This window comes from Manis pentadactyla, chromosome 7 (genome assembly GCF_030020395.1).
Source record: "Manis pentadactyla isolate mManPen7 chromosome 7, mManPen7.hap1, whole genome shotgun sequence".
NCBI classification, from domain to species: domain Eukaryota; kingdom Metazoa; phylum Chordata; class Mammalia; order Pholidota; family Manidae; genus Manis; species Manis pentadactyla.
The window spans coordinates 55,452,878-55,468,303 of NC_080025.1; the positions used below are offsets into that span (position 1 = coordinate 55,452,878).

At 46.4% G+C, this 15,426-nt stretch overlaps 1 protein-coding gene across 1 annotated transcript in view; it reads left to right on the forward strand.

The window, feature by feature from the left end:
- The first annotated feature begins 738 nt into the window (after positions 1 to 738).
- LAMB1 (laminin subunit beta 1) overlaps positions 739 to 15,426 on the forward strand; it is a 67,517-nt gene continuing 52,829 nt past the window's right edge. The window contains exons 1-7 of the mRNA XM_057504404.1: positions 739 to 756; positions 892 to 1,011; positions 2,063 to 2,238; positions 4,738 to 4,873; positions 7,887 to 7,960; positions 13,951 to 14,139; positions 14,232 to 14,295. Of these exons, the coding sequence (XP_057360387.1) occupies positions 975 to 1,011; positions 2,063 to 2,238; positions 4,738 to 4,873; positions 7,887 to 7,960; positions 13,951 to 14,139; positions 14,232 to 14,295 (676 nt within the window). The 5' untranslated portion in view covers positions 739 to 756; positions 892 to 974. The remainder of the gene's footprint in view (positions 757 to 891; positions 1,012 to 2,062; positions 2,239 to 4,737; positions 4,874 to 7,886; positions 7,961 to 13,950; positions 14,140 to 14,231; positions 14,296 to 15,426) is intronic.

Genomic DNA, 15,426 nt, shown 5'->3' on the forward strand with positions numbered 1-15,426 from the left:
TCTCAAGACTCAGCTTCGTGGCGGAGTCAACCTTGTCACGGTCAGAAGGAAAGGCGTCACAGTAGTGCCCGTGCAAAAATTACTGAGTTAGGGCCATCGGCTGGGTTTCTGTAAGGAGTAGATTCGTAAAAACAACTAAATGGGTAATTCAATGCCGCGGCCACCTGGGGGTCAGGTCCTGAAAAAATGTATGCGCAAAGGAAACGAAGCGTACGGCCGTTTCCTTCCTCCGCGAGGACCTTACAGAGGTCGCGCCAACCCCCTCAGGGATTACGGGGGTTCGCTTCTTCCCCAGGAACACACCTGACAGGTCGGCATTCTGCAAAGGGTTAAACCGTGTTTCCCACCCCCCTGCCCCGCGCCCAGAGAGTTTGTAGCCTCGGGCACCTTTTGGTGACTCACTCTTTACAAATGTAAATGCAGGAGTGCGCGGTAGGTCCCCCGGGACTGCGCTCCGAGCACCTACCTCAGCGACCCGCCCCCCGCGCCCCGGGCCGCCGCGGCCCCAGGCGGGGTCCCGCAGAAGCCGCCGCCCTGCAGCCACCGCAGGCTCGGCCTTGAAACAAAAGCCGCCCGGGAGGGTGGGCCGCGCCCCGCACCCCCTCCCCGCCGCGTGGGGCCGCCCGCCCCTCCGCAGGCTGAGGGCGCGCATGAGCAGAGGCACCGGCCTCGGTCCCTCCCCGGCCAAACTTTCTAATTCCCTTCTTTGGGCTCGGGGCCGCGGGCAGCGGGTAGCAGGCAGCGCTCGCAGCGCCGGTGAGCAGAAGAAGGTGGCGGCGTGATTTTTCTCCTCCCGACCCTCCCACCCCCCGCTTCCGCGGGAGCGGCAGGAAAAGGCAGGGCCCCCTCTCCCCTCTGCGAACGTTTGCTTTTTTTTCTCCACCTCTCCAGAAGGACGACGGGGGAGAGCGCCGGCGGCTCGGCGGGCTGAGCTCCCCTCCTCCGCCGTGTCCCCTCGGCTGCAGGCACTGGCCATGGGGCTGCCCCAGGTGTTCGCCTTCACTTTCTTGGGTAAGTGCGAGGAAACGGTCCGGAAGGCGTTGGGTTGAACGAGGGGGAGAGAAACCCAAAACCAGTTGCCCCAGCTTCGGGGGCGCCCGGACGATAGGGAGAGGGACTGGAGCGGAAATTCTGCCCTGGGATTAAACGGCATCGCCCTCGGTGGCGGCTGAAGACCGCGCGTGCGATGATCGCCGCGGACCTGCATCCCGGGGCTCTATGCCGGGAGCTGTGGCTCCCGCGACCACTGCTCGGGCCTTTGCACCTTCGACCAGTAGCCGGTGGGTCTCTGCCCCGCGGAGGACAGCGGGGGTCAGGCTCCCCGGGGCGGAGGGCTCGCCTGGAGCCTACTTCCCAGGAAAGTGACGGAGCTGAGCGCAGGCTTATCCTGGACCCCACTGGGGCCATGTGGCTTTAATTAACCGTCGCTGTTTGCCCCCGGATGGCGCCACAAACCGCTGGACTGGGTGCTTCCCTGGAATGACGAAGCGTTGAAGCCACTCCAAAGCTGCAGGGACTGCCCCGGCGCCCCGCCACCTCGGCCCCTTCCCCCCCAGCGCCTGCTACCTCCGAGTGTGCACGCACACACTCAGGCGCCCTTACGCTCACACGGTTCTGCACGGACACACACCGTGAGGATTCACAGGCTGCTGCCTGCACGCGAGTTCACCTGTGTGCGGGTGTGTGGCGTTTGGCCGTCCACCTCTCTGCGCCCAGGTCCAGGCACTGGCACGTCGATGTCTGGTCTGCACATCTACCTTTTGTGGCGGGAGCTGCTTCCCGGGGAGCAGATCAGGGGGAATGCAAGCATCGGTGGGGGTCGGGGTGGGGGTGATATTCTGGGCTGCTGGACAAACCCGATGTCGAATGTGTTTCTTTCTGAATCTTCCTCTCTGCGGCCCTGCCTTCTCGGCCTCTCCCTCTCTCGTCTCTCCATTGCCTCATTTCTGCACATTCTGCTTTCTTCTGAATCTGCTCTGTCCCCGCCTCTGAGTTCCTTTTGGTTGCCCTTACTCCTCCATGTGCCTCCTGTCCTACCATGTCGCCTGCCCGTCTTCCGCAGCCCTGTCCGGAGCCCAGGTGCGCGCTCAAGAACCCGAATTCAGCTACGGCTGCGCGGAGGGCAGCTGCTATCCCGCCACTGGCGACCTTCTCATCGGTCGAGCACAGAAGCTCTCGGTGACCTCGACGTGTGGGCTGCACAAGCCCGAGCCTTACTGCATCGTCAGCCACCTCCAGGTGAGGGCGGAGAACCCGGGTCAAGGCTCTGCGCGTGCCTCCTGCAGCCCAGACCTAAAGGGCAGACCCAGGGGACTCCGCATCCGGCAGGCTGTCCAGATAGGAAGCGCGGCCAGCCAGTGAGTCCCGGGATTAGGCTGGTGGCTCACCCTTTTGCCCCATCTGGGTTTGCACAGTTGCATCCGCCAACATTTCCTGCCGCAGCCGGAGTGGTGTGGAAAGGCAGGGCTGCAGACAGACCTGGACCCCGCCCCTGCCCCGTTCCCAGACCCCGGGCTTCCAAAAGACCTGCCTTGTTTTTCTTTAATCTCCTCTTTGGAAATGAGTAGGAAAGGTATTTTATCTTTTTCTTTTTTATATACTGAGTAGTGATCTTGAGTTTTCCCCAAACCTCCACTTGGGGTAAAGGGTGTTCCAGCAGGGACAGATGCCTCGCAAGGTCACTCCCGTCGCAGACTCTTATTTTTCTCTCCTCATTTGGTGCTGTTCCCGTCTTCCTCAGCTATCAGGAGTGGATGCTTTCTTTAGTAGAATGCCCTGTTGCCATGGCACCCTGGTAGAAGAGGACCAAAATGAAATTTCAGGGTGTTATCTGTTTCTAAAAGTAGACCCAGAGCTTAAATTTCAAAGGTCATACTTTTACAAAGTCAGAACTAATTTTAAAAGCAGACACAAGGTTTAAACTACCCAAAATCAAAATCCCTTTCCTTGGTTTGTAAAAAGGAGACTGATATCTCAAGCCAAAGGTGGCTAGTCTCACACGCAGGGCAAGTTCAAGCCAATTGCTCTAATTTTGGTCACTCCACCCGTCTGTACATCTGTCCTTTAGGAGTGGGACAGAGCATTGTGTAGTTTGCAACTCAGATGCCTTACAGTGGAGTCACTCCCACAAAGCAGAAAAAGAGCCTCTTCTGAAGACCTGATAAATTAAACCCGAGGAATGTGGTAAAGTGGATTCCACTCATTTGCTCCCAGGTTTATGCAGAGATGTCTAGACTGCTTCCTCCTGATTAGAAGGCCAACTATAATTAAACTTTAAGTTCTGGTAATTGTTCTCCTGTATCAGTTTCCTTGACTACAAGTTAATAAAGGCAGTTGATGTTACCTTTTCTAATAGTAGCATGTAAATTTTACCCAAAACATTATGCTAACATTTTACCTCAGAGGCTAGGACATCGTGTAAATGAATCACCAAATTCTGGAAACAGCTTTGACCAGAATTAGAATGGACTATTTGTCTTAAAAGCAAGTAGGGCCAGACTCTGGCTGACGTGATTAGCCGTGAAATTGCGAAGTGCTGTTCACAGATATCAGAGCCCAAAGAAAGGGACCAGGCATGTACTTTTCTCAAACATTTAATAGGTCTAAAAGCGGAGGCAGGAAGCTTAGGTATTTTGTCCAGTTGCTTCGCTGACTTCTAGTCTCTATTTTTGAGTTAGTACATCTTGCTGGTTTCTAAATCCTTTTGGGAGAAGGCGATAACTAATAGCTAACTAAGTAAATGTAAATGTAGAAGTAAAGTCAGTTGCTATTGTCCTTGTAAGAACATCACCCTTGCTTACATGTTGTTTGTAAAAAGTATGTGGTCTCTCTAGATTTCAGTGTTAGCATGATTTTCAGACCTAAGAATAATCTGTATTTTAGAAAACTAGTAGAAAGCCAGCTCCATATGGAAAGGGAGCTGTTAAGTTATACTGTCTGTGATTTGCCATGATGGAGGGCAAAGAGGGTTCTTTGAACTCCACTGACCCCAACCACCAGCGTGGCTGTGGCCACCGCTATAGGGAATAGGGAGAACGATGAGGAGAGGACAGCTGCAAGCTAATCTAAAACCTAAAGGATACCTTAATTCTAAGTTCAGGTCCATTTCAGCATTCTTTGAGTTGGTCCCATTTATAGTGCTCCTAAGGCTGCAGGTCAGCCTGGGACCCCCTTCCCAGATACCCTGAGCGGTTAGTGTGTGAGCCTGCAGGGGCCAGTTCACTGCTTGGGCAAAGTAGAAGCTAAGAAACCTTGTTCTGTAATTCCCAAAGCTTCTTAAATACTTCTGCCTACTACTTGGTTTCTGCCTTATATAGGTCTTAGAAAATCAAACCAAATAAATTTTTTTTTCTTTCATTTTCAGTTTGCTTTATGTCAGCAAAATTTCTCTAATATCTGTTCTGCATTTTACTTGAAGAGTAAGCTTCTCTAGCTATTCATTGAGATTAAGTCAAAAGCCTAGAAATTTCATTTTGATTAAATTAATAGCTTGTGGAAAAAAACCTGCTTTCTTTTACTTTTGACCTTGACTTTGCAAGAGAGGAGGAAATTTTCAGAAGTATTTCATACTCAATAGGTTAAAAAGTGAAAGGCATGTGATATATACCATTTAAGTGATTTTAGCACATTCATTTTTCCTGAAGCAGGTAGGTTTGATTTTTGTATTGTGGGTTTGACTTGGTTTTTGTGTATGCAGGACATTGCTTCCTAGACTCAGGAAACTAACTTTGCTTACAGGAGGACAAAAAGTGCTTCATATGCAATTCACAAGATCCTTATCATGAGACCCTCAATCCTGACAGTCATCTCATTGAAAATGTGGTCACTACGTTTGCTCCAAACCGCCTCAAGATTTGGTGGCAATCTGAAAATGGTATGTTTGGTGTGGGAACAAGTTCCATGGATTCCTGTCACCTGGAAGGGTTTTATAAGCTCCTAGGTATTTGTAATTACGATTGGCTTCTCCATCCTGTCTTTAGGGCCTTTGACAGATTTACTGTCTGAAGCACTAACTTCTCTTGGTAAAATCTGATCCTTCTTCCTGAAGCGTGCAGTTCCTGTAAGAAAGCAGTCTTTCATGCTAGACCAAGGGAATGTTTCGTCCTCCTCCTCCTGAGGGGGTCCTTTGGGGCGTGGGTACTGGGGGCAGGGGCAATCTGGGAGGTGTGGGAAGGCCCACCACTATCTCAGGCCCTTATTCTTTGGGCAAAACACAGCATCTTTCATTTGGAGCAACACCAAGGGAAAGGGCTGACTCAGCCCCAACCACCACCTTCCTTCCATCTAGAGAAAATTTAAGATAGTACTGTGAGTAAGCACTGGGCATAATTTTTCAAAGACTCTGTCAACATGGGTATGGCCCCAAGCCAGTTTCCTCAGTGAATTTGTGAATCCAACTCTTTTTCCTTCCTTTGCCTTTTGGGTTTTGGTTTAAAAAATTCTTTAAATACAATGTCAATATTGGTGTGAAACTAAGCCCCAATTCGTTTTTTGCACTTGTTTCAAATTGGGATGCTGAACTTTGGGGAATAAAGGTAGAGTTACTGTGTTTGTTAGTTAACAATATATCATTAGCCCTTTTTTAAAGAAAATGTATGAGAAACTTCTCTTAAAGAAGTGAACCTAAGGGTGGCCACACAAAGCAGGGCATGACTAAAATGCTTTATCATTTGCCCTACACCTGGGAAGCCTTGGGTTTCTTACAGTCATTTATCATTCGGTAAAGAGAAACTCCCCTGATAGACTTGTCATTGATTATGAAGTGACACCAGCTTTCTAGAAGATTGTGGTCTCTGGGCAGGGTTAATTACTCTTTGGTTACCAGCTTGACTGAGATAGACTGGTCCTCCGGAACCATGTATCAATTAGAGGCTTGCTAATTCTCACAGGAGGATATCTTGGTTGGTAGTTTGGTGTGAAACTAAGTTTCTGTCAATCTGCCCTTGAATCACGGGAGTTCTGAAGGAGCAGAGAGCTAAACAGGGACGAGGAGCATTTCCTGACTGTTCTTCCTGGGAGATGAAAAAACAATGGAAAGAAGGCTGCCTTAATGTTAGTATCAAGATGATAGACAGTGAAATCGTTGCTCATGTGCTGTAATTCTAGAGCAGGGTTATTCTTGGCTACTTCAGGAGTTAATCAATTGCTACAACTTTGAATTTGTGGGGCAAGAGGCCAAATGCCAGAAAGAAGGAATTTCAAGTGGAGAGACTTGAGTTCTCTGTCACAAGAGATGAGATGAGATGAGAACCACGGAACTTCATCTTGAGAAGGTTAGACCGATTGTCACTGTCCCCTATCATCTATTATTGTCTGATAGCTCACAGTTAAAGACTTTCCTTACGAATAGGATTTTATCTGCTTTCTGTGTGTTTTATCCAAGTGGAGCTTTACATGGCGGCATTGAATTATCAGCTCTCAGGCACAGAAATGGGAGTCAACAATTGCTTTTAACTTACCCTCCATAATGATCTATTGCTATGCCTGACAGAAACCTAATACACTGCAGAAGAATGATTTTGTTTCTTTTCTCTATTGATTTTTCATTCCATGTTAAAAAAAACAAAACCTATAATGCCTTATCAGGTTATAAATCTAAAATGGAATGTGGTTTTAGGGTACACATTGCAGCATATGTGCTTGTGTTACAGAAATGATACTAGTCTTGTTTGTACTGTACATTATTTCATTATCTTATTTTGAACAAACATTGCAGGTTTTTAAAAGCCTGGAAGAGAGACATACGGTTGCTTAGCTAACATTTCACTCAAAGAAATGCCCAAGAGTGGGTTCATAATATGGTCCTTTTTCATAAGTTAGATAAAGCTAGTTAGTATGATTATAACGTTTTTCTTTAACATTCCAACTAACTCATATCCGTTCCCCCCAGTTGACATGGCAGTTTTCCAGCAGGAGAGTTTATTTCAAAAGTCCTACTGATTTCCTGAAAATACACCAGTCTGTGACATGATTCACTCTGACACATTCCTGTCTTCCTGCATTTAAAACTTCTTTTGCTTTGCTCTGGAAGAGGGACCGTAAAAGCTCTCTCAACTAGGAAACATGGAAAGGTCTCCTCTTCTGAACAGGCGGGCTCAGGGGCCCAAGGGACTGGAGAGGCGGTACTTTCCATCTCTGGAATTCCAGTGGCCTGTTTAGCATGTTCACGGGGGGCTGATCGGCCCTCCAGGCATGGTGCAAACGCTCATTTGTTTGTTCAAGCTTTGCCCTGAAAGAGAAGATGTTAATATTTGTTCTGGGCCAGTTTATTTATTTGACCAGTTCTTTGTCTCTTTAGCGTTGTTTTCCAATTGTGGATGGGCACCAAAGCCTTCTCCATCAAGGACAGGTTTTTCTAAATGGAGTATCACTAACATACGTGGTAGATTTATTTATTTTCTTTGTGGCTGCAGAGAAAGAAAGGAATGTTTGTGTTTCTGCTGGAGGAGGTCTGTGTCCCTGTGCTTCAGACTGCAAGCTGAACCCCTACTGTGTACAGGAAATGACCCTCTACTTCCTTCCCCTTTGAGAGTCTCCTGGCTTGAGACAGTTGGGAAAATGTTTCACTTTTTCCTAGCTAAAAGATGTCTTTCTAAACAGCAACTGGAGGCACTCTGCCAGATGTCTTGTTCCAGTGAGCAAATTCAATATGTTGAACTCCAGAAGGACTTCTGGAAAGCTGAGGAATCATTCTGATTCTGAGGCTTACCACCTAATTCAAGACAGAAGTTTATTGTTAGTATTTATTTTCAGCTTCAGCTGAAGATGGATAGAACGCAAAGAGGATTTCTATAAGAAGCATAAGAATAATTTAAGAAAATTGTCCCAACTGTTCACAGGTGTTCCTATTTACCTGTTTTCCTTTTCTATTTAAAAAAAATTTATAGGTGTGGAAAATGTAACTATCCAACTGGATTTGGAAGCAGAATTCCATTTTACTCATCTCATAATGACTTTCAAGGTAAGGAATCCACAGCTTTCTCACAAAGGACACGTGAGAGCGCTGTGCAAGTCCCCTGTCCAAACTAATGTCTGTGTTGAATTGGCCGAAATGAGAGCGTCAGTATTATTGTTTCCATAAATTGGGATGGTTGAGTAGCTTTTTAAATATGGCATGCATAACTACAAATAAATAAAAGTAGTTTAACAAATACTCTATCTTCATTGTAATAAATAGAAAGAACTTCTATCCTAAGGTAACTCAACTGTAAACTTTTAATTAGATATCTTTTTATTTCCCCATGAAGAGAGGCAGCTTTGACTCTCTCCCAAACCACAAGAAAACATCTGGAGAGAAATCCCTGCCCCCATGTATTGATGGTTTAATGCCAAGTTTGTTAACTGAGAACAAGGCGTATTATCTTTAGTTTTCAAGGTTCTGCAAAATTTGTGGGAACCGTTGTACAGTTTCTTAAGACGTGTATGCCTTCTGAAATGTGGATTTTCTCATCCTTTTTCTTTTAGAGATGTAAAGTGACTCCGGGACTAGGGAATTTCTCTGTACAAAGTCCCTTTGTTTCTCCTTAAGCAGCTGCCTGGAAATGACAGACTTCACATGGCTTAAAGTACATGTTGGTGCACATAAAACCCATAATTTGCTTATTGCTTCTCAGATTAATATCACTTTTGAATAGTTTTCGGTTGGAGTTGGGAGCCTTATCTGCACCCTCTCAGGTTAGGAAAAGGTGCCAGGGATAGATTTACCATGTGGGCAGATAGCCATGAAAGGCTCACTTGTGTCCTCTACTGAAGCCTGGGAGGCCAAGGAGCATGGGTGGGCGCGGGTGTCAGAACGTGACCAGGAGGGATGGTGGGCTGCAGGTTCCAGGCCTGAGATCTGCCCCCACCACCTTCTCCTCCGCAGAACCTGCCGTCACTGCTGTTGCAGAGGAAGGTTTACGCTGTGACACCTCATACCGAGGGGCTTTCCTTAACCGGCCTGTCACTACTTCTTGTCCCTTCCCTGTGCATGCACTCAACCTGGCGGTTAGAAGGGAAACCGGGCCACACAGGAGGGTGTTGCTTATGTGACACTTAAATATACTCTGAGTCCTCTTTATTCATGTTTTTGCTCCTGTTTTTTACTCTGTGGAGAAAATCTTTTTGCGTACATGAGTAGTTCTGAGTCTGTTTATATCCAAATGTCCTTTGGGTACACATTCTGTAGTTGAATTCTTATTCAAGTGAATACAATGGGCCAAAGAAGAAATCCTGCACAGAGCACAGAAGGTCAAGTGGGGAGGCGGTGGATGGACTGAGTTGGGAACTGTGGGTGCAAGTTGTTAGACTTTGGTTTGTGAGAAAGAACTCATACTTTGGGATTGGACAGACTTGGGTGTAAACCCCCATTGGCGTGCATGGCCAAGAGCTTTGCTTTCGTCTTTGGTGAACTAATAATGCGAACACTGACATCTGTTACAGGGTTGTGACATTGCCTTCTGCTCCAGGAAGAGAGGTTATCTTGTCAGCTTGGCATATAGTGGGAATGCAATTGTTTTTATATATGCTGATGTTTGGCATGTAGTAATCGCTCTACGAATGTTTACTGAATAAGTAAGTGCAAAATAGACTCAGCCGTCTTCCGTGTGTAAGAAACTGCCCCAGGCCCAATGGGAGATTTTAAAGGTCACATAGTGACTGCTCTCCGGGAGCTTCCAGTGTTCTAGGGCAAAGACATATACTTGTAGGAAATTTACAATACAAGGAAGAAGGTGCTAACTGCTACAGCAGAAGTTCAGACAAGGTACATGAGTGCAGAGGAGGGTGAGATTAATTTTAGCCTGGGATAAAGCTTCGGGAGGAGAGGTGGGTCAGCGTTTGGCCTGGGCCGGGGACAACGAACAGGATTTCAGTGGAAGGAAAGCCACTCTGGGCAGAGGAAGCATTGTGAGCGCGGTGTTCAGGCGGGGTTCGTTCGGCGAGTCCTGTGCAGATCCGCCTGGAGCTTGGGGAGTGAGGGAGGAGATCACAGTCGGAAGGACCTTGACCCCTGTCTGAGGACTGTGAACCCTCTAGGGAATAGGGAACCACTGACAAGGCTCCGAGCCCTGTATTTCAGGAAGGTGGCCAAGCGGAAATACAAAGGAGGGCCTCAGGTGGCCGGCAGAGAGTGGCAGCGGGAGGTGCGCGCTGAGGTCCCGGCAAACCGAGGGCTGACTTCCCGGAGCGCTGGTGGTGACGCAGGGGGCCCAGGGCCTCAAGTAGGAGGGAGCCGTCCCCTGCAACCTGGGAGTCTGAAAGTGTCACTTGGAAGGCCTTTTCACATCACTCACGTCCCCTTGGTGCCCTGCTCTGTGACCTGTGCTACCACTGCCAGTGAGGAGCACCACAGAGAGGAGGAGCCCCTGTTTCCTTAGGGAGTCCGTCGGACTCTTTAGAATCAAAGGCTCAGCCATGCATCAGAGTAGGACTAGAAGCGGAACAGGGGAAGGAGCAGTGAGGAAAGGGACAAGTCCAAGGACACTCAGATGTCCGAGCTGCGTCCCTAGGGGGGCGGTGGTGTCATTAGTGGGAGGACAGGCAGGGTTGAGGATGAACAGCGCATGTTTGTTCTTACCTGTGTTGGCCGTGGGGGTGGCTGAGGGTTAAGTGGCTTGGGTTTTCTTACACTGCCAAACTCACTTGGCATATACACAGTATGTTACATATATAGCCAGATGTTTCCAGAATCACAGCTCTTACTTAGATAAAATAAGAGGCAACTGGGCGGCAGCATGAGGCCTGAGAAAGTTGATGACTAAGCAGAGGGTCTGGAAAGGCTTCCATTCTGTAGGTAAAGTGTGTTGTCTTGGCTTCTTAACTCCACAGGAAATTGGATAATTCATCAATGGCTCTTTGGGACTCAGAAGTTTCCAGAAGGGAGGGAGGAGGAAGCCCAGGCAATACTGTCTGTACGGCCTTTCCTCTCTGCTCCCTGGTGACACAGAGACATCAGGCTAGTCTCTCCCCCAGACGTCTCCACCCCAGAGGCTGTTCTCATGGGAAGTTCGCTCTGGGTCAGTTAGTTACCGAGTATTTTCCCCTTACTTTAAAATTCTTTGTTTAATTCTCTCATGATCAATAAAGTATCATTTTCTTATATTCCTGAATATGTAAAAAAGTAATAACCAGAGCAACCAGTAAATGAGTTTAAGTAAAAAAAAAAAAAAAAAAGGCTCATCAAAATGTGGCCTTCCCTTTCCTTACCCTTGTCTGCTTTTATCAGTGAAAAAGACCATCAGGATTACTAAGGAAGGCAAAAGGGAGGTCTGGGAATGTGCTCTTCACTGTCACCTGTATTCCATCCAGCACTGGCTTTAATTCAGAAGAAAGTGTCCTTGTTCAGGGTCAGTTGGGTGGGTGGGTTGGTTAAACCTCCTGTGCTGTAATCTGACTTCCACTTCCCCAGTATGTTGTTCTGTGGGAACATTTGCCCATTTTTAGTGCTCGTTCTGTTTCTTATCTCTAGTCCCCGCTGTTCACACTTCCTGCTAAGCCTCAATCCTGCCTTAGCATCCAGGACTCTTGCCCCCCTACCCCTTCCTCTGTGACATCCCGTCCTCAGTCTGCTGTTGTCCCTTCATCAGTGAGTCCAGAAGGTAGGTTTAGTCTTAATTCAGCCTGGATTTGAATCTGAGCTCCGCTGACAGCTGACAAGTCATTTAATGTCTCTGAGCCTCAGACTCCTCTTTTGTAGGACACATGGGTTGTGTGGGTGTAAGAGTTTCCTAGGGCTGCCCTAACAAAGTGCCACAGACTGAGTGGCTCACACAGTAGGCGTGGATTGTCTTGTGGTCCTGGAGGATGGAAGGCCGAGATCAGAGTGTCAGCAGAGTTGGTTTCTTCTGTGGCCTCTTTGTCTCCTTGGGTGCAGATTCTGTCTCCTCCCTGTCCTACAGGGTCTTCCCCCTGCATGTCTGTCTCCTAATTCCTTCTTACAAAGCAATCATCATATTGAATTAGGGCCCCACCCATATCACCTCATTTTAAATTTATCACCTCTTTAAAGACTCTCCAAATACCATCTTTCTGAAGTCCTGGGGTCAGGTCTTCAGCATAAGATTTTGGGGAGGACACAATTCAGCTAGTAACAGTAAATGCAATAATGTAAGTAAAGTTCCTGGCACCACTCTCTTTCCTGCCTTGTCTAGCCCACTGTTGGTACATTTTCCTGGATCGCTGGCTTTGGCTCTCTTGTTAACTTGCCCTTTGCTTTTTGGGGGAAAATGATAGATTTGGAGGTTTCAAGTATTGTATATATATCATTTCCAAATCCATGTTTCAGGCTGCATTCTCACAGTTGTGTGTCAGATCACTTTCCAGTTGTCCAGTGGCCGTCTCCATGTGGATACATCACATGTAACTAATCCAAAACCAAATGCCATCCTTCTCTTCTGCGTCTTTGTCCTTAGTAGCATAGCCCACCCCCGCCTCTCTGCGACCCAAGCTCAGGTGCCTGTGCTTCCTCCCTTCCCCTCCCTTTCCACTGAAATCGAATTGCTCACCAAGTGCAATTCAGTGTATTTTTACTTTCATTAAATTTCAAAGCACTCAGTTCCATCCCCTTCCCTCCAGCCACACTGCAGCGTTTGAGTTAGGACCTTCATCTCTTTGCTATGCTTGGTTTCCTTGTATCTTGTTTTTCCTGTGTCCAATAACTGCCAAAGAGTTATTTTTCTGAAGTGCAGTCCGAGCATTTCATTCTGTCCACTTAAATCTGTCTGTTCCCCTGTCAGTGGTTAGAGATAAAGTAAACCCCTTAGCATGACAAACGTCCACCCCAGCCAACCTCTTCTGCCACCTCCACCCCAACAAACACCTAGTTACCCTTTTAAGATCCATTTAGAGGCCATCTTCTCTTTCAAGCATTCCTTAGTTTTGTGTGTGTATGTGGTAAAATAGACACAACACAAAATTTGCCTTTAACCGTTTTAAAGTACACAGTGCAGTTGCATTAGGTATATTCACCTGTTATAGCCATCACCATTATCAATTTCCATTACTATTTCATCATCCCAAAGAGAAACTCTATTCCCATTGCCCAGCAACTTCCCAGTGCTCCTCCTGGCAGCCCCTGGTAACCTCTAAGTGACTTTCTGTCTCTATGGAAATGTGCTTTATGAAATTCAAGACATTTCATGTAAGTGGAATCATACGACCTTTGCCCTCTTGTGTCTGGCTTCTTTCTCTTAGTATAATGTTTTCAAGGTCCATCCGTGTTCCAGGAATTATCAGAATTTCATTTGTTTTTATGGGTAAATAAAATTCTGTTGCATATATGTACCACATTTTCTTTATCCATTTATCTTTGATGAACACCTGAGTTGTTTCCACCTTTTGGGCCTTGTGAATTGTGCTGCTGTGAACAGTCACGTACAGGTATCCATTTGAGTCCCCGTTTTCAGTTCTTTGGGGTCTGTAGCTGTGAGTGGAATTGCCAGATTCCCCAGCTTCTTGAGTTAGTAATTCCTTCCTCTCCTTTTCCTAAAGCACAGTGAGTGTCACTCTACTATGAAATTTGACATACTGTATTGTAAACGCCCATATCTGTACCTTTTGGAGGATCTGTAGCATATAGACCACGGTCTGGTACTGAGTAACAGTCATTACACATGTATTGAATGATTACATGAGCAAATGAAGAGCAAATAGCCAATCGTATTGTGGCTATGGTGACTATACCAAAACCTGTTTGCTGTTAAGGCCTGTTTTTGGTCAGCTTTTAAAGATAAACAGCTTACTAATCTCTGATGATGGGGAGAAAGTGCAAAATGTAGAAGCTAGACACTCTCCTTGAAAGGAGACACTCCATGGCACAGCTTGAAGTAGTTGAAATCCAGCCACTGTCTGAAATACCAACCATATGCAGTCAGGGTTTGAGGCACACAATTGATATTGTCATCTGAGATTTTTAGAAATACAGGTTATTACTAATAAATAACATCCAGTGAGCCTTTTCCGCCCTGCCTTTAGACATTCCGTCCAGCCGCTATGCTGATAGAACGATCATCTGACTTTGGGAAAACCTGGGGCGTGTACAGGTACTTTGCATACGACTGTGAGAGCTCATTTCCTGGCATTTCAACTGGCCCCATGAAGAAAGTCGATGATATCATTTGTGATTCCCGATACTCTGACATTGAACCCTCAACAGAAGGAGAGGTGTGTCTGCTTCTTTTGTGTTCCATTTTGCTTTTACAAATCTACTCTTTGATCATTGCAAAAATGCCAATTACTCTTATATCTATTTTTAGGTGATATTTCGTGCTTTAGATCCTGCTTTCAGAATAGAAGATCCTTACAGTCCAAGGATACAGAGTAAGCTTGTTTTCTAATAAAAGCTTTGGTGGAAAATAGCAGTCATGGAGGAGCCCTTACCCAGAGCACTGGTGCCCAGAATCTCAGTGTTCGGTGCTAAATCCACCCTCTTCATTTCCTTCTTTCTCTGCAATACCTTACCAGAAGCTCTTAAAATTGGCAGTAATCAAAGTCCTTGCTGAGAACACATTTTTGATGAAAGATTTATGTCATAAGTACTCACATAATTATGCTGGTCATAATACCTTATTTTATTGCTCAGTATTATATAAATACAAAATAAAAATATAATTTATATATGTAAATTAGGGCACAGATGAAGCTACCACATACAATGCCTCCAAAAGTCCAATGGCTCAAAATAGAAGTTTATTTCTCTTACAAAATCACCCAAAGGGATTTCCAGGGAAGAAATGTAGCTACATTTATTATTAATTGCTACAAGCAGGCTTACCAGATAAAATAGAGGCTGGCACCCAGTTACATAGAATTGCAGATGAACAACAAACTATTTTTTGTAGTGTAACTGTGTCCCATGTAATATTTGTGATTGTACAGGTATATCCCTGTTATGTTTGTGGCTAGTATAACTATGTCCCATGTGACATTTGGGACAGACTTTACTGAAAATGATGGTTTATCTAGAATTCAAATTGAACAGACATCATGTCTTTTTCTTGGTAAATCTGGCAACCCTAGCCATTAGGTCACCCATGTTCCCAGGTTCTTCCTGCCTTGAGGTCTTTATGCAGGTGGTTAGAGCTGGACAGACACCTCCGCATCCTGGCCCCACCCTGTGGGGTGGGGGGAAGTGAAAAGCAAGAAACATGGAAGCCGTCCATCACTTCTGCTCACAACCCACTGGCCAAGATGGGCGCATGGCTCCACCTCAGGAGACACTGGGAAGGAGCCCTACATAGGTGGCCCTGTGTCCTCTCAAGCTCTTGCCCACACATCTTATTGTTAAAAGAAGAGAAGAAAGAAGACTGGGGGAAAATCAGAAGTCTCAGCCATGCTCAGTATGCTCAGTGAGGCAAGGGTTGTATTTCTGTTTAACAGATGAGTAAACTGAGGCTCAGAGTGGGAATAACATGCATTACGTGACATGGCTACTTAATGTCACTCAGATCC